Raw genomic sequence first — 19,226 nt, 5'->3', positions numbered from 1 at the left:
CACCACACATGACCGTCCACACCCATGTCAGGACGTCACATGACCGTCCACACCCATGTCAGGACGTCACATGACCGTCCACACCCATGTCAGGACGTCACATGACCGTCCACACCCATGTCAGGACGTCACATGACCGTCCACACCCATGTCAGGACGTCACATGACCATGTTGCGGGTGCGTTTCAGGAGCTGCAGCCCAATGGTGCGTTCAGGGACACAGAGGTGGTGATCGCCGGCCTCAGTAACGTCTACACTCATTACATCACCACCTACGAGGAGTACCAGGTCCAGAGGTACGAGGGAGCCTCCACCATCTATGGCCCGCACACGCTCAGTGCATACCTGCTCAAGTACAGAGGCCTGGCCAGAGCCATCGCACAGGTGAGACCCCCAGGTATAGTCCAGGTGTAGTCCAGGTGTAGTCCAGGTACAGTCCAGGTGTAGTCCAGGTGTAGTCCAGGTGTGGTCCAGGTATAGTCCAGGTGTAGTCCAGGTGTAGTCCAGGTACAGTCCAGGTGTAGTCCAGGTGTGGTCCAGGTATAGTCCAGGTGTAGTCCAGGTATGGTCCAGGTGTAGTCCAGGTACAGTCCAGGTGTAGTCCAGGTGTAGTCCAGGTACAGTCCAGGTGTAGTCCAGGTGTGGTCCAGGTATAGTCCAGGTGTGGTCCAGGTATAGTCCAGGTGTAGTCCAGGTACAGTCCAGGTATAGTCCAGGTGTAGTCCAGGTACAGTCCAGGTGTAGTCCAGGTGTAGTCCAGGTATAGTCCAGGTGTAGTCCAGGTATGGTCCAGGTGTAGTCCAGGTACAGTCCAGGTGTAGTCCAGGTGTGGTCCAGGTATAGTCCAGGTGTAGTCCAGGTATAGTCCAGGTGTAGTCCAGGTACAGTCCAGGTATAGTCCAGGTGTAGTCCAGGTACAGTCCAGGTGTAGTCCAGGTATAGTCCAGGTGTAGTCCAGGTGTAGTCCAGGTATAGTCCAGGTGTGGTACAGGTATAGTGCAGGTGTAGTCCAGGTACAGTCCAGGTGTGGTCCAGGTACAGTCCAGGTGTGGTCCAGGTACAGTCCAGGTGTGGTCCAGGTGTAGTCCAGGTGTAGTCCAGGTGTGGTCCAGGTGTAGTCCAGGTACAGTCCAGGTATAGTCCAGTTGTAGTCCAGGTACAGTCCAGGTGTGGTCCAAGTGTAGTCCAGGTACAGTCCAGGTGTAGTCCAGGTACAGTCCAGGTGTAGTCCAGGTGTGGTCCAGGTGCGGTCCAGGTGTAGTCCAGGTGTGGTCCAGGTGTGGTCCAGGTGTAGTCCAGGTGTGGTCCAGGTGTGGTCCAGGTGCGGTCCAGGTGTAGTCCAGGTGTGGTCCAGGTGTGGTCCAGGTGTAGTCCAGGTGTGGTCCAGGTGTGGTCCAGGTATACTACCCCCCCCACGGGTTATGGGCTGTATCTCCATCCTGGTGTGGTTGCCTGCAGGTTGTACTCAGGGCTTGTTTCCTCTTGTTTCCAGGACAGGGTTCCAGATCTGCCTCCTGGTCCTTCTCCTCCGTTCTTCGATAATCTGTTTAATCTGCTCCAAGCTGCTCCTGCCGACAGGAAACCAGACAACAGCAGCTTTGGAGACGTCCTGCAGGAGGTCTACCCCATCTACAGACAGGTACCACCCACCACAGACAGGTACCACCCACCACTGGGCCCTGGGAGTCCCTCAGGGATTTTACTACAGTAATGCCTCAGTGTTGGTACTTTTACTGGAACACCTGAACGCCTCATCAGTGTGCTCATGTCGTGTGTTTGCGTTTCCAGGGCGACGTGGTGTCAGTCACCTTCGTGGCAGGAAACCCTCGTCATTCAGGCGACGTGGTAAGAGCAGTGTGTGCATGTGTGTGTGTTTGTGTTTGTGTTAGTGTGTGTGTTTGTGTGTGTGTGTGTGTGTGTGTGTTGTTGTGGGGTTCTGACTTTGCCTCCTGGTTCTGAGTCCGTCTCTTGGTTCTAACTCCGCCTCCTGGTTCTTTCCGTCACAGAGGGATCGGACCTTCGTTACCGTGGAGCTCTATGACAACAGGACCGACAGCTGGGAGGTGGTGCACACAGATGCATCATGGGAAACCAGGTGGGTTCACACCAATAGAAACCACATGTTACCAGACAGTGGAGGAACCATATATGGACATATGTTCACCTCTGTGTGCTCATGAGTCCAACGGCACTAAACCAATCAGAGTTCAGCTCCTTCCACTTTTACTGATCAGGTGACCAGGATGGAAGTCTATGGAAACTGTAGACCTGAATGAAGCCCCGATCTGTGTTCTGTGTGGATCAGAACCAGCAGATGGACCAGGTGGTCCAGTTCTATGTGACCATGTGACCAATAGAAGGAAAGGAACAGTTACAATATTTAAAAACATTCAAAAATAGAAATGTGTCCAAACTGTGAATAAACTTTGTCGACACAAAATGAATCTGACAGTAGATTAGTCAGACAGGAAGACACCAATGCCCTCCGCCCCAGCGCCCTCCACCCTGACGCCCTCCATCTCGGCACCCTCTGTCTCGCCGCCCACTGCCCGGCACCCTCCTCCCCAGCGCACTCCGCCCCGACACCCTACGCCTTGGCGACCTCCGCCCCAGCACCATCCACCCCGGCGCCATCCGCCCCGATGCCTTCTGCCCCGGTGCCCTCCGCCCTGATGTCCTCTGTCTCTGCGCCCTCCGCCCCAGCGCCTTCCGCCCCAGCGCCCTTCACCCCAATGCCCTTCGTCTCAGCGCCCTCCACCCTGGCGCCTTCCGCCCCGGTGCCCTCTGTCTTGGTGCCCTCCACCCCTCCGCCCTCCACCTTGGTGACCTCCGCCCCAGCGCCATCCACCCCGGCGCCATCCGCCCCGATGCCTTCTGCCCCGGCGCCCTCCGCCCTGATGTCCTCTGTCTCGGCGCCCTCCGCCCCAGCGCCCTCTGTCTCGGTGCCCTCCACCCTGATGCCCTCCATCTTGGTGCCGTCCACTCCAACACCCTCTGCCCCAGGACCCTCCACCCCGGCGCCCTCTGCACCGACGCCATCCGTCCCGGTGCCCTCTGCACCGACACCATCGGCCCCGGTGCCCTCCGTCCTGGCGCCCTCCGTCCTGGCACCAGCGGATTTTATTGGAGTGGAAGTTTTTTTCACTGCTGAAATTCCTCTGTTTGTCTCCACCCTTACTTATGTTGTCTCTGAAGCTTGTGTTTACACAGGGTACAGCCCCTGCCCTTTATGGTATGGTGGGCATGGTCCATGCTAATAGGCCCTGCCCAGACTCATGACAGCGGTTCTGTTTTCCTGTTCAGGTTTCATTGGCTGAAGGGTGCGAACCGTCAGAGCAAGGCCACCATCCAGTGGTTCATTCCCGAGGCCACGCCCACCGGCACCTACAGGATCCAACACTTCGGACACTACAAACACATCAAGAACTTCAAACCCGTCATCACGCCGTACCAAGGCACATCCGCCGCCTTCAGGGTCACAGCCAGCTTTTACTATCAGTGATGTCACAGAGAGGCCACACCCCCCCACACAGAAGTCCTGACATCACCTACCGCCATTTTACTGCAGATTATCGTCAGTGATGATGTGAAATATGTGAAGAAATAAAAGAGTGTGATCCACATGGAGTCACATGGTCTAATCCTTTTACAGCCAATGGACACAAGACTGGGACTGGTTCAGACTTAGTTTAGACCAAAGACTGGGACTACTTTAGGCTTAGGTTAGGGTGAGTTTAGACAAAACACAGGGACTGGAAGTAGGTCGTGTATTTAAGGTTAAGTTTAGTTGAGATTTGGTTTAGGGTTAATCTGATTTAAAACTGCTGTAGGTCATTAAAAATGCCCATGTACATGTTTCTAGAGGTGTTTCAAGATGTTTTGAGCCTTTATACAAACATTCATCAGTGCCCCCCCGGTGTTCAAATGGTAATGCTCCAAAAAGTGGTATGTACTCCAAAAAGGGTAATTTTGGACCATGTCCAAATCTGATTAAAAACTGCTCTAGATCAATGAAGATGCCCATTTACATGTTTCTAAAGGTGTTTTGAGGTTTTTTCAAACCTTTATTCCAAAATTCATCTGCGCCCCCTGGTGTTCAATGGTAAAGTTATAGTTTGTGCTCCAAAATGGGTAATTTTGGACCATGTTCAAATGTGATTAAAAACTGGTCTAGATAATTAAACATGCCCATTTACATGTTTCCAGAGGTGTTTCAGGTCTCTTGAGCATTTATTTAATAATTCATCTGTGCTCCCCAGGTGTTCAAATGGTAAGGCCATATAGTATGTTCTCAAAAAAGGATAATTTTGGACCATGTTCAAATGTGATTAAAAACTGCTCTAGATCATAAAACATGCCCATTTACATTTTCTAGAGGTATTTCAAGGTGTTTTGAGCCTTTATTCGAACATTCATCAGCGCCCCCTGGTTTTAAAATGCTAAGGCTATAGTATGTGCTCCAAAATGGGTAAATTTTGACCATGTTCAAATCTGATGAAAAACTGCTCTAGATCATTAAGGCTACCCATGTGTATGTTTCCAGAGGTGTTCGAGGTGTTTTGAGCCTTTAGTCAAACATTCATCATCGCCCCCCCAGTGTTCAAATGGTAAGGCATAGTATGTTTTCCAAACAGGGTAATTTTGGACCATGATCAAATCTGATTAAAAACTGCTCTAGATCATTAAAGAATGGCATTTATGTTTCTTGAGGTTTTTAAAGTTCTCGATCCTTTATTCAGACACTCATCAGTGCCAACCTGGATTCAAATGGTAAGGCTATAGTGTGTTTTCCAGAAAGGGTAAGTGTATGTTTCACAGAGGTGTGTTCGAGGTGTTTGAGCCTTTAGTCAAACATTCATCATCGCCCCCCCAGTGTTCAAATGGTAAGGCTATAGTATGTTTTCCAAACAGGGTAATTTTGGACCATGATCAAATCTGATTAAAAACTGCTCTAGATCATTAAAGAATGGCATTTATATGTTTCTTGAGGTTTTTAAAGTTTCTCTGATCCTTTATTCAGACACTCATCAGTGCCAACCTGGATTCAAATGGTAAGGCTATAGTATGTTTTCCAGAAAGGGTAATTCTGGACCATGTTTAAATCTGATTAAAAACTGCTCTAGATCATTAAAGATGCCCATGTATATGTTTCCAGAGGTGTTTTTAGGTGTTTGGAGCCTTTATTGAAACATTCATCTGCGCCCCCTGGTTTTTAAATGGTAAGGCAAAAGTTTGTTTTCCAAAATGGATAATTTTGGACCATGTTCAAATGTGATTAAAAACTGCTCTATATCATTAACCATGCCCATTTATATGTTTCTAAAGGTGTTTCGAGGTTTTTTGAGCCTTTATTCCAAAATTCATCTGCGCCCCCTGGTGTTTAAATGGTAATGCTCCAAAAAGTGGTATGTGCTCCAAAAGGGGTAATTTTGGACCATGTTCAAATCTGATTAAAAACTGCTCTCGATCATTAGAGATGCCCATTTACATATTTCTTGAGGATTTTCAAGGTGTTTTGAGCCTTTATTTAAACAAAAATAAGCGCCCCCCCCGGGGTTGAGATGGCAAGGCTACAGTATGTGCTCCAAAAAGGGTAATTTTGAACCATGTTCAAATATGATTAAAAGCTGCTCTAGATCATTAAGGATGCCCATCTACATGTTTCCAGAGATGTTTTGAGGTGTTTTGAGCCTTCATTCCAAACTTCATCAGCGCCCCCCGGTGTTCAAATGGTAAGGCTATAGTATGTGTTCCAAAAAGGGTAATTTTGAACCATGTTCAAATCTGATTAAAAACTGCTCTAGATCAATTAAGATGCCCATTTATATGTTTCTAAAGGTGTTTCGAGGTTTTTTGAGCCTTTATTGAAAAATTCATCGGCGCCCCTGGTTTTAAAATGGTAGGGCTATAGCAGGAGTAATGAATTAAAAATTGCCAGGGTCCGTATTTAAAAAAAACACAACCAGCCAAGATCCGCAAACATTTTATATATGTTTTTTTATTTTACTTTTTAACAACAATAATCCACAAATAAAAGGCACAATGAATGCTTCAAATAATAAATATGAAAAAAGTAAACTGCAAGCACAAACTTCTTTACACTTCGGAAATTCAACAGCTTTCAATCAAAACTTTTTAAACAACAACTGAACTGAACTGTGTGTTTCTTCTTGACTTAGTGAGAGAAATGGGCATGTGGCTGCCCTGCAAGGATTTTAAACCTGGGCTTGAATGGTGACAAAGCCATTCTCAAGCACATGTCAAGGTGCTCATTGGTGAGGCTGCTACGGTATTTATTTTTGATAATGTTCATGGTGGAAAATGCTGCTTCACAGCAGTAGGTTGAACCAAACATGCTCAAAATGTGCAGATCTGCCTTTCTCAAAGTTGGGAAAGTTGTCTGGAACCATTTGGATCCAAAAAGACGCAGCATCATTTTCTCCAATTTGCCCTTTTAGTACCACACTGGCCTGAAGATCTGCAAGTTCCAGCTGAAGAGACCCTGCATTTGCCCACTGAAAGCTGTCTCTGGCTTCCTTGGAAAATTCTCTGATGTCAGTAATAAGAAATGAGTTCTGAATAAGCAGATTGAGCTGCTCTCCAAGGGTAAAACTGTCAAACCTCTTGCCAAAATTGGTGATCAATTTGTCAACAAATGCCACAAAAGTGGACTTGTCACCTTTGACTTGTTCCTTGACAGAAGGAAAGTGTGTGCAGTCCACCAGCAGGTCCGCTTTGAAAAGCTGAAGTTTTCTTTGGAATGCATGGACATCTCTCATCAGATCACAGACTGAATTGTCCTTGCCTTGTAACTTTAAGTTCAGTTGATTTAAGTGAAATGTTATGTCAACCAAGAATGCTACAAGATCCATCTTCTCCATGTTGTTCAGAAATAAAAGAAATGGTGCTGCCTTTTGACTCTTCATTTGACCCAAGAAAGTTGCAATTTCCTTTCGAATGGACCAAAACCGCTCCAACACTCTGCCCTTACTGAGCCACCTAACACTGTTGTGCAGTAGAAGATCATCTGCATCTGCTTCAACTTCTTTGAGGAATTCTCTGAGCTGGCGGTGTTGCAAGGAAGAAGATGCTCGAAGAAAGTTAATCATTCTCATCATTGTGTTCATCACATCAGCATATTGATCAGAAAGCATGGCACACAGGACAGACTGGTGTATTATGCAATGGTATGAGATCAGTTCAGGGTGTTCCTCTTTTAATTTTGCCACAGCACCCCTTTCTCTCCCTACCATGGCTGGGGCTCCATCTGTACTTATTGAAACAACTTTTCTCACATCAATTCCCCTTTCTGTTAAAATCTTCTTTATTGCTCTGTAGATGTCTTCCCCTCTTGTGTTGCTCTCAAGGGAAACTACACCTAACAGGTCTTTGCACATTTTGTTTTCCTCTTTGTTAAAGAATCTCACAAAAATTACAAGTTGGGCATTGTCAGTTATATCAGTGGACTCATCTACAGCCAAACCTATGCATTCTGCCTTTTGAATTGCTGTGTCCAGCTGTAACAGTACATCACGTGTTACAATTTCAGTTTTGCTTGTAATTGATGCTGCTGACAAAGGGAGTTGCTTCATTTTTTGACAGACCTCTTCTTGTTGCTTTCCATCAAGTAATGTTTCAGCAACGGCACCCATGCATTCTTTGACCAGGACTGCATCGCTAAACGGCTTTTTATTCTGTCCCAGTATCCACGCCATTTTGAGCGAACATTCATTTGCGCGTTGCTGCGCTGAAAATGAATGGACCATTATCCTGGTGGAGCGGTTGTATTGTGCCTTTAAATCAGCAATTTTTTGCGATCGTATGGTGGAGCTAAGAGGATAAGTTTTGTCAAAACTTTTGTGCTTCGAGTCATAATGGCGCTTCACATTGCTACTTTTGATCAGAGCGACAGTCTCTGAGCAGATGAGACACACAGGTTTTGTGCTGCCCTCAGGTAGGATGAATAAATACTCGTCAGTCCATTCTTGTTTGAATGCTCTGTTTTCTGCATCAACCTTTCTTTGTTTTGAGCATGCCATTGTCCGTATTTTACCTTTTTCTACTTCTTCGCACTTTCACCTGCTCCTTCGCCTGCTTTTTTGTGATTTGCCGGTATCTTGCCGGTATCCCGCAGCAGCGAAAACGCAACTCCAACACGCGCATCTCATTGGCTAGCCTGCGTCACATTTGACCCCTGGCCTGACTGCTGACAGAGAGAGAGAGCTCCGCTCAACTGTGTGCATGAGAGGCGGCACAAACAAAGTTACTCGCAGTCGGACGACGTGCATTAATTTGTAGTGAAAAATAAATACATCAGACACGGGTCCGGGTCGGACGGCTTGTGGGTCTGGATCCGGATCGAGGTCCGGAGTTTCGGGACCTCTGCTATAGCCTTTCCATTTAAACTCAAGGGGGCACCAATGAATTTTCAGGTAAAGGCTCAAAACACCACTAAACACCTCCAGAAAAATGTTGATGGGTGTTTAGAATGATCTAGAACACTTTTGAAGCAGATTTGAACATGGTCCAAAATTACCCTTTTGGAGCACATACTATAGCCTTACCACTTGAACTCCAGGGGGCGCTGAGTAATTTTTGGATAAAGGCTCAAAACACCTTTAAACACCTCGAGAAACATGTTGATGGGTTTCTGGAAAAATGTAGAACACTTTTTAAGCAGATTTGAAGATGATCCAAAATTACCCTTTTTGGAGCACATACTAGAGCCTTACTATCTGAACTCCAGGGGGCACCGTTGAATTTTCAGGTAAAGGCTCAAAACACTTTAAACACTCTAGAAACACTGTTATGGGTGTCTAAAATGATCTAGAACACTTTTTAAGCAGATTTGAAGATGGTCACAATTACCCTTTTTGGAGCACATACTATAGCCTTACCATTTTGAACTCCAGGGGGCACCGATGAATTTTCAGGTAAAGGCTCAAAACACCTTAAAACAGCTCTAGAAACATGTTGATGGGTGTCCTAGAAATGATCTAGAACACTGTTTAAGCAGATTTGAAGATGGTCCAAATTACCCTTTTTGGAACACATACTATAGCCTTACCATTTGAACTCCAGGGGGCGCCGATGAATTTTCAGGTAAAGGCTCAAAACACCTTTAAACACCTCTAGAAACATGTTGATGGGTGTCTAAAATGATCTAGAACACTTTTTAAGGAGATTTGAAGATGGTCCAAATTACCCTTTTTGGAGCACATACTATAGCCTTACCATTTGAACTCCAGGGGCGCCGATGAATTTTCAGGTAAAGGCTCAAAACACCTTAAACACCTCTAGAAACATTTTGATGGGTGTCTAGAATGATCTAGAACACATTTTAACCAGATTTGAGGAAGGTCCAAAAATTACCCTTTTTGGAGCACTATAGCCTTACCATTTTAACCTCCGGGGGGCACCGATGAAGGTTTGAATAAAGACTGAAAAAACTTTTGAAACACTTCTAGAAAAACATTAATGACCGTGTAAAATGATCTCGAACACTTTTTAGCCATATTTGAGGGTGGTCATAAATTACCCTTTTTGGAGCACATACTAAAGCCTTACCATCTGAACCTCCAGGGGGCGCCGATGAGTTTTCAAATAAAGGCTCAAAACACCTTTAACACCTCTAGAAACATGTTGATGGGGGTCTCGAATGATCTAGAAAACTTTGTAAGGCAGATTTGAAGTTGGTCCAAAATTACCTTTTTGGAGCACATACCATCTGAACTTCAGGGTGTGCCGATGAATTTGTGGATAAAGGCTAAAAACACCTTTAAAGACCTCTAAAATCATGTTGATGGGTGTCTAGAATAATCAAGAACATTTTTGAACCAGATTTGAAGTGGTACAAACTTACCCTTCTGGAGCACATACTAAAACCCTTACCATTTGAAATCCAGGGGTCAACCGATGAATTTGTGATAAAGGCTCAAAACACATTGAAACACCTCTGGAAATAATGTTGATGGTGTCTAGAATGATCTAGAACACTGTTTAAGAAGATTTGAAGATGGTACAAAATTACCCTTTTTGGAGCACAAACTACAGCCTTACCATTTGAACTCCAGGGGGCGCGGATGAATTTTTGGATAAAGCTCAAAACACCTTTAAACACCTCTAGAAACATTTTTGTGTGTATAGAATTATGTAGAACACTTTTCAGCAGATTTGAAGATGGTCCAAAATTACCCTTTTTTGAGGACATACTATAGCCTTACCAACTGAACTACAGGGGGCGCTGATGAAGTTTCAAATAAAGGCTCAAAACACCTTGAAAACACCTCTAGAAAAACTTTTGATGGGTGTCTAAAATGATCTAGAAAATGTTTTTACCCAGATTTTAAGATCGCCCAAAATTACCCTTTTTGGAAGCACATACTATAGCCTTACCATTTGAACTCTAGGGGGCACCGATGAATTTGTGGATAAAGACTCAAAACACATTGAAACACCTCCAGAAACATGTTGATGGGTGTTTAGAATGATCTAGAACACTTTTGACGCAGATTTGAAGAAGGAACAAAATTACCCTTTTCGGAGCAAATACTATAGCCTTACCATTTCAACTCCAGGGGGCGCCGATAAATTTGTGGATAAAGGCTCAAAACACCTTTTAACACCTCTAGAAACATGTTGATTGGTTTCTAGAATGATCTAGAACACTTTTTAAGCAGATTTGAGATGGTCCAAAATTACTCTTTTTGGAGCCTTACTATCTGAACTCCAGGGGGCACCGTTGAATTTTCAGGTAAAGGCTCAAAACACCACTAAAACACCTCTAGAAACATGTTGATGGGTGTCTAAATGATCTAGAACACTTTTAATCAGATTTGAAGATGGTCCAAATTACCCTCTTTGGAGCACATACTATAGCCTTACCATTTGAACTCCAGGGGGCGCCGATGAATTTTCAGGTAAAGGCTCAAAACCCCCATTTAAACACTTCTAGAAACATGTTGATGGGTGTCTAAAATGATCTAGAACACTGTTTAAGCAGATTTGAAGATGGTCCAAATTACCCTTTTTGGAGCACATACTATAGCCTTACCATTTGAACTCCAGGGGGGCGCCGATGAATTTTCAGGTAAAGGCTCAAACACCTTTAAACACCTCTAGAAACATGTTGATGGGTGTCTAAAATGATCTAGAACACTTTTTAAGAAGATTTGAAGATGGTCCAAATTACCCTTTTTGGAGCACATACTATAGCCTTACCATTTGAACCCCAGGGGGCGCTGATGAGTTTTCAAATAAAGGCTCAAAACAGCTTTAAACACCTCTGGAAACATGTTGATGGGTGTCTAGAATGATCAAGAACACTTTTAAGCAGATTTGAAGATGGTAAAAAATTGCCCTTTTTGGAGCACCTACTATAGCCTTACCATCTGAACTCCAGGGGGCGCCGATGAGTTTTCAAATAAAGGCTCAAAACACCTTTAAACACCTCTAGAAACATGTTGATGGGTGTCGCGAATGATCTAGAAAACTTTTTAAGCAGATTTGAAGATGGTCCAAATTACCCTTTTTGGAGGTATAGCCTTACCATTTGACTCGAAGGGGAACCAATGAATTTGTGGATAAAGGCTCAAAACACCTTTAAACGCATCTAGTAACATTTTGATGGGTGTCTAGAATGATCTAGAACACTTTTTAACCAAGATTTGAGGAAGGTCAAAAATGACCCTTTTTGGAGCAACATACTATAGCCTTACCATTTGAACTACGGGGGCGCCGATGAATGTTTGAATAAAAGGCTGAAAAACCTTTGAAACACTTCTAGAAATACATTCATGACCGTCTAAAATGATCTCGGAACACTTTTTAACCATATTTGAAAGTGGTCAAAAATGACCCTTTTTGGAGCACATACTAAAGCCTTACCATTTGAACTCCAGGGGGCGCTGATGAGTTTTCAAATAAAGGCTTAATACACCTTTAAACACCCCTAGAAACATGTTGATGGTTGTCTAGAATGATCTAGAACACTTTTGAAGGAGATTTGAGGGAGATCAAAATTAACCTTTTTGGAGCACATACTATAGCCTTACCATTTGAACTCCAGGGGGCGCTGATGAGTTTTCAAATAAAGGCTCAAAACACCTTTAAACACCTCTAGAAACATGTTGATGGGTGTCTATAATAATCTAGAACAGTTTTTAATTAGATTTGAAGATGGTCCAAATTACCCTTTTGGAGCACAGACTAAAGCCTTACCATTGAACTCCAGGGGGCGCCGATGAATTTTCAGGTAAAAGCTCAAAACACCTTTAAACAGCTCTAGAAACATGTTGATGGGTGTCTAAAATGATCTAGAACACTTTTGAAGCAGATTTGAGGAAGGTCAAAATTACCCTTTTTGGAGCACATACTATAGCCTTACCATTTGAACTCCAGCAGGCGCCGATGAGTTTTCAAATAAAGGCTCAAAAAACTTTGAAACACTTCTAGAAACACGTTAATGAGTGTCTAAATGATCTAGAACACTGTTTAAGCAGATTTGAGATGGTCCAAATTACCCTTTTTGGAGCATACTATAGCCTTAACATTTGAACTCCAGGGGGCACTGATGAGTTTTCACATAAAGGCTCAAAACACCTTTGAACACCTCTAGAAATGCTGATGGGTGTCTAGAATGATCTAGAACGCGTTTGAAGCAGATTTGAACATGGTCTAAATTACCCTTTTGGAAAACATACTATAGCTTTACCATTGAACTCCAGGGGGCACCGTTGAATTTTCAGGTAAAGGCTCAAAAAACTTTAAACACCTATAGAAACATGTTGATGGGTGTCCTAAAATATCTAGAACAGTTTTAATTAGATTTGAAGATGGTCCAAATTACCCTTTTTGGAGCACATACTATAGCCTTACCATTTGAACTCCAGGGGCGCCGATGAGTTTTCAAGTAAAGGCTCAAAAAACCTTTGAAACACTTCTGAGAAACACGTTAAGGAGTGTTTAAAAAGATCTAGAACATTTTTAACCATATTTGAAGTTGGTCAAAATGTACCTTTTTGGAGCACATACTATAGCCTTACTGTCTGAACTCCAGGGGGCACCGTTGAATTTTCAGGTAAAGGCTCAAAACACCTTTAAAACACCTCTAGAAACATGTTGATGGGTGTCTAAAATAATCTAGAACAGTTTTTAATTAGATTTGAAGATGGTCCAAATTACCCTTTTTGGAGCAAAGACTAAAGCCTTACCATTTGAACTCCAGGGGGCGCCAATGAATTTTCAGGTAAAGGCTCAAAACACCTTTAAACAGCTCTAGAAACATTTGATGGGTGTCTAGAATGATCTAGAACACTTTTTAAGCAGATGTGAAGATGGTCCAAAATTACCCTCTTTGGAGCACATACTATAGCCTTACCATTTGAACTCCAGCGGGCGCCGATGAGTTTTCAAGTAAAGGCTCAAAAAACTTTGAAACACTTCTAGAAACACGTTAATGAGTGTCTGAAATGATCTAGAACATTTTTTAACCATATTTGAAGTTGGTCCAAAATTTACCCTTTTTGGAGCACATACTATAGCCTTACCATTTGAACTCCAGGGGGCGCCGATGAATTTTCAGGTAAAGGCTCAAAACACCTTTAAACACCTCTAGAAACATGTTGATGGGTGTCTAAAATGATCTAGAACACTTTTTAAGCAGATTTGAAGATGGTCAAATTACCCTTTTTGGAGCACATACTATAGCCTTACCATTTGAACTCCAGGGGGCGCCGATGAATTTTCAGGTAAAGGCTCAAAACACCTTTAAACACCTCTAGAAACATGTTGATGGGTGTCTAAAATGATCTAGAACACTTTTTAAGTAGATTTGAAGATGGTCAAATTACCCTTTTTGGAGCACATACTATAGCCTTACCATTTGAACTCTAGGGGGCGCCGATGAATTTTCAGGTAAAGGCTCAAAACACCTTTAAACAGCTCTAGAAACATGTTGATGGGTGTCTAAAATGATCTAGAACACTTTTAAGCAGATTTGAAGATGGTCCAAATTACCCTTTTTGGAGCACATACTATAGCCTTACCATTTGAACTCCAGGGGGCGCTGATGAATTTTCAATAAAGGCTCAAAACACCTTTAAACACCTCTAGAAACTTGCTGATGGGTGTCTAGAATGATCTAGAACACTTTTGAAGCAGATTTGAAGATGGTCCAAATTACCCTTTTTGGAGCACATACTATAGCCTTACCATCTGAACTCCAGGGGGCACCGTTGAATTTTCAGGTAAAGGCTCAAAACACCTTTAAACACCTCTAGAAACATGTTGATGGGTGTCTAGAATGATCTAGAACACTTTTGAAGCAGATTTGAACATGGTCCAAATTACCCTTTTTGGAGCACATACTATAGCTTTACCATTTGAACTCCAGGGGGCACCGTTGAATTTTCAGGTAAAGGCTCAAAACACCACTAAACACCTCCAGAAACATGTTGATGGGTGTCGAGAATGATCTAGAACACTTTTTAAGCAGATTTGAACATGGTCCAAAATTACCCTTTTTGGAGCACATACTATAGCCTTACCATGTGAACTCCAGGGGGCGCTGAATAATTTTTGGATAAAGGCTCAAAACACCTTTAAACACCTCTAGAAACATGTTGATGGGTGTCTAGAATAATCTAGAACACCTTTTAATTAGATTTGAAGATGGTACAAAATTACCCTTTTTGGAGCACATACTATAGCCTTACCATTTGAACTCCAGCAGGCGCCGATGAGTTTTCAAATAAAGGCTCAAAAAACTTTGAAACACTTCTAGAAACACGTTAATGAGTGTCTAAAATGATCTAGAACATTTTTTAACCATATTTGAAGGTTGGTCAAAAATTTACCCTTTTGGAGTATATACTACAGCCTTACCATTTGAACTCCAGGGGGCGCTGATGAATTTTTGGATAAAGGCTCAAAACTCTTTTTAAACACCTATAGAAACATTTGATGGGTGTCTAAAATAATCTGGAACACTTTTTAATTAGATTTGAAGATGGTCCAAAATTACCCTTTTGGAGCACATACTATATATAATCCTTACCATCTGAACTCCACCGGGCGCCGATGAGTTTCAAGTAAAGGCTCAAAAAACTTTGAAACACTTCTAGAAACACATTAATGAGTGTCTAAATGATCTGGAAACATTTTTAAACCATATTTGAAGTTGGTCAAAATTACCCTTTTTGGAGCGCATACTATAGCCTTACCATTTGAACTCCAGGGGGCACTGAGAATTTGTTGGATACAGGCTCAAATCTCCTTTAAACACCTCTAGAAACATGTTGATGGGTGTCTAGAATAATCTAGAACACTTTTAAGCAGATTTGAAGATGGTCCAAAATTACCCTTTTTGGAGCACATACTATAGCCTTACCATTTGAACTCCAGGGGCGCCGATGAATTTTCAGGTAAAGGCTCAAAACACCTTTAAACAGCTCTAGAAACATGTTGATGGGTGTCTAGAAATGATCTAGAACACTTTTAAGCAGATTTGAAGATGGTCCAAATTACCCTTTTGGAGCACATACTATAGCCTTACCATTTGAACTCCAGGGGCCCCGATGAATTTTCAGGTAAAGGCTCAAAACACCTTTAAACAGCTCTAGAAACATGTTGATGGGTGTCTAAAATGATCTAGAACACTTTTTTAAGCAGATTTGAAGATGGTCCAAATTACCCTTTTTGGAGCACATACTATAGCCTTACCATTTGAACTCCAGGGGGCGCCGATGAATTTTCAGGTAAAGGCTCAAAACACCTTTAAACAGCCTCTAGAAACATGTTGATGGGTGTCTAAAATGTCTAGAACACTTTTAATTAGATTTGAAGATGGTCCAAATTACCCTTTTTGGAGCACATACTATAGCCTTACCATTTGAACTCCAGGGGGCGCCGATGAATTTTCAATAAAGGCTCAAAACACTTTGAAAACACTCTAGAAACACTGTAATGAGTGTCTAAATGATCTAGAACATTTTTTTAACCATATTTGAAGTTGGTCAAAATTTACCCTTTTTGGAGCACATACTATAGCCTTACCATTTGAACTCCAGGGGGCACCGATGAATTTTCAGGTAAAGGCTCAAAACCCCCTTTAAACACCTCTAGAAACTTGCTGATGGGTGTCTAGAAATGATCTAGAACACTTTGAAGCAGATTTGAAATGGTCCAAATTACCCCTTTTGGAGCACATACTATAGCCTTACCATTTGAAACTCCAGGGGCACGTGAATTTTCAGGTAAAGGCTCAAACACCACTTAAACACCTCTAGAAACATGTTGATGGGTGTCTAGAATGATCTAGAACACTTTTGAAGCAGATTTGAACATGGTCCAAATTACCCTTTTTGGAGCACATACTATAGCCTTACCATTTGAACTCCAGGGGGCACCGTTGAATTTTCAGGTAAAGGCTAAAAACACCATTTAAACACCTCCAGAAACATGTTGATGGGTGTCGAGAATGATCTAGAACACTTTTTAAGCAGATTTGAACATGGTCCAAAATTACCCTTTTTGGAGCACATACTATAGCCTTACCATTTGAACTCCAGGGGGCGCTGATGAATTTGTGGATAAAGGCTCAAAACTCCTTTAAACACCTCTAGAAACATGTTGATGGGTGTCTAAATGATCTAGAACACTGTTTAAGCAGATTTGAAGATGGTCCAAATTACCCTTTTGGAGCACATACTATAGCCTTACCATTTGAACTCCAGGGGGCGCCGATGAATTTTCAGGTAAAGGCTCAAAACACCTTTAAACACCTCTAGAAACATTTGATGGGTGTCTAAAATGATCTAGAACACTTTTTTAACCAGATTTGAGGAAGGTCAAAAATTACCCTTTTGGAGCACATACTATAGCCTTACCATTTGAACTCCAGGGGGCGCCGATGAATGTTTCAGTAAAGGCTCAAAACACCTTTGAAACACTCTAGAAACATGTGATGGGTGTCTAAAATGATCTAGAACACTTTTAAGCAGATTTGAAGATGGTCCAAAATTACCCTTTTGGAGCACATACTATAGCCTTACCATTTGAACTCCAGGGGGCGCCGATGAATTTTCAGGTAAAGGCTCAAAACACCTTTAAACAGCTCTAGAAACATGTTGATGGGTGTCTAAAATGATCTAGAACACTTTTTAAGCAGATTTGAAGATGGTCCAAATTACCCTTTTTGGAGCACATACTATAGCCTTACCATTTGAACTCCAGGGGGCGCCGATGAAGTTTTCAAGTAAAGGCTCAAAACACTTTAACACCTCTAGAAACATGTTGATGGGTGTCTAAAATGATCTAGAACACTTTTGAAGCAGATTTGAAGATGGTCAAATTACCTTTTGGAGCACATACTATAGCCTTACCATTTGAACTCCAGGGGCGCCGATGAGTTTTCAGGTAAAGGCTCAAACCCCTTTAAAACACCTCTAGAAACATGTTGATGGGTGTCTAGAATGATCTAGAACACTTTTAAGCAGATTTGAAGATGGTCCGAAATTACCCTTTTTGGAAGCACATACTATAGCCTTACCTATCTGAACTCCAGGGGCACCGTTGAATTTTCAGGTAAAGGCTCAAAACACCATTTAAACACCTCTAGAAACATGTTGATGGGTGTCTAGAATGATCTAGAACACTTTGAAGCAGATTTGAACATGGTCCAAATTACCCTTTTTGAGCACATACTATAGCCTTTACCATTTGAACTCCAGGGGGCACCGTTGAATTTTCAGGTAAAGGCTCAAAACACCACTTAAACACCTCTAGAAACATGTTGATGGGTGTCTAAAATGATCTAGAACACTGTTTAAGCAGATTTGAAGATGGTCCAAATTACCCTTTTTGGAGCACATACTATAGCCTTACCATTTGAACTCCAGGGGGCGCCGATGAATTTTCAGGTAAAGGCTCAAAACACCTTTAAACAGCTCTAGAAACATGTTGATGGGTGTCTAAAATGATCTAGAACACTTTTTAAGCAGATTTGAACATGGTCCAAAATTACCCTTTTTGGAGCACATACTATAGCCTTACCATTTGAACTCCAGGGGGCGCTGATGAGTTTTCAAATAAAGGCTCAAAACACCTTTAAACACCTCTAGAAACTTGCTGTTGGGTTTCTAGAATGATCTAGAACACTTTTTAAGCAGATTTGAAGATGGTCCAAAATTACCCGCTTTGGAGCACATACTATAGCCTTACCATTTGAACTCCAGGGGGCACCGATGAATTTTCAGGTAAAGGCTCAAAACCCCCATTTAAACACTTCTAGAAACATGTTGATGGGTGTCTAAATGATCTAGAACATTTTTAAGTAGATTTGAAGATGGTCCAAATTACCCTTTTTGGAGCACATACTATAGCCTTACCATTTGAACTCCAGGGGCGCCGATGAGTTTTCAAGTAAAGGCTCAAAAACTTTGAAACACTTCTAGAAACATGTTGATGAGTGTCTAAAATGATCTAGAACACTTTTTAAGCATATTTGAAGTTGGTCAAAATTTACCCTTTTTGGAGCACATACTATAGCCTTACCATTTGAACTCCAGGGGGCGCCGATGAATTTTCAGGTAAAGGCTCAAAACACCTTTAAACACCTCTAGAAACATGTTGATGGGTGTCTAAAATGATCTAGAACACTTTTGAAGCAGATTTGAGATGGTCCAAAATTACCCTTTTTGGAGCACATACTATAGCCTTACCATTTGAACTCCAGGGGGCGCTGATGAATTTTCAGGATAAAGGCTCAAAACACCTTTAAACACCTCTAGAAACATGTTGATGGGTGTCTAAAATGATCTAGAACACTTTTTAAGCAGATTTGAAGATGGTCAAAATTACCCTTTTTGGAGCACATACTATAGCCTTACCATTTGAACTCCAGCAGGGCGGATGATTTTCAGTAAAGGCTCAAAAAACCTTAAACCCTCTAGAAACTGTGATGGTGTCTAAAATGATCTAGAAAACTGTATTAAGAAAAGACCTTTTGAAATAGGCCAAATTACCCTGGTGAATACTATAGGCCTACCATTTAACCCCAGGGGGCGCTGTGAGTTTTCAAATAAGGCTAGAACATCAAACACCTTTAAACACCTCTAGAAACTTGCTGATGGGTGTCTAGAATGATCTAGAACACTTTTAAGCAGATTTGAAGATGGTCCGAAATTACCCTTTTTGAAACACATACTATAGCCTTACTGTCTGAACTC

At 42.4% G+C, this 19,226-nt stretch overlaps 1 protein-coding gene across 1 annotated transcript in view; it reads left to right on the top strand.

Annotated features, from left to right (window-relative positions):
• asah2 (N-acylsphingosine amidohydrolase 2) overlaps nt 1-19,226 on the top strand; it is a 48,870-nt gene that overhangs the window by 13,049 nt on the left and 16,595 nt on the right. The window contains exons 15-19 of the mRNA XM_030130747.1: nt 190-384; nt 1,493-1,639; nt 1,789-1,845; nt 2,007-2,095; nt 3,304-3,498. Coding sequence (XP_029986607.1) covers nt 190-384; nt 1,493-1,639; nt 1,789-1,845; nt 2,007-2,095; nt 3,304-3,498 — 683 coding nt within the window. The remainder of the gene's footprint in view (nt 1-189; nt 385-1,492; nt 1,640-1,788; nt 1,846-2,006; nt 2,096-3,303; nt 3,499-19,226) is intronic.

Source organism: Sphaeramia orbicularis, unplaced genomic scaffold (genome assembly GCF_902148855.1).
Source record: "Sphaeramia orbicularis unplaced genomic scaffold, fSphaOr1.1, whole genome shotgun sequence".
NCBI lineage: Eukaryota > Metazoa > Chordata > Actinopteri > Kurtiformes > Apogonidae > Sphaeramia > Sphaeramia orbicularis.
Note: the sequence above shows the minus strand (reverse complement) of the source record. Positions and strands in the feature narration are given on the sequence as shown.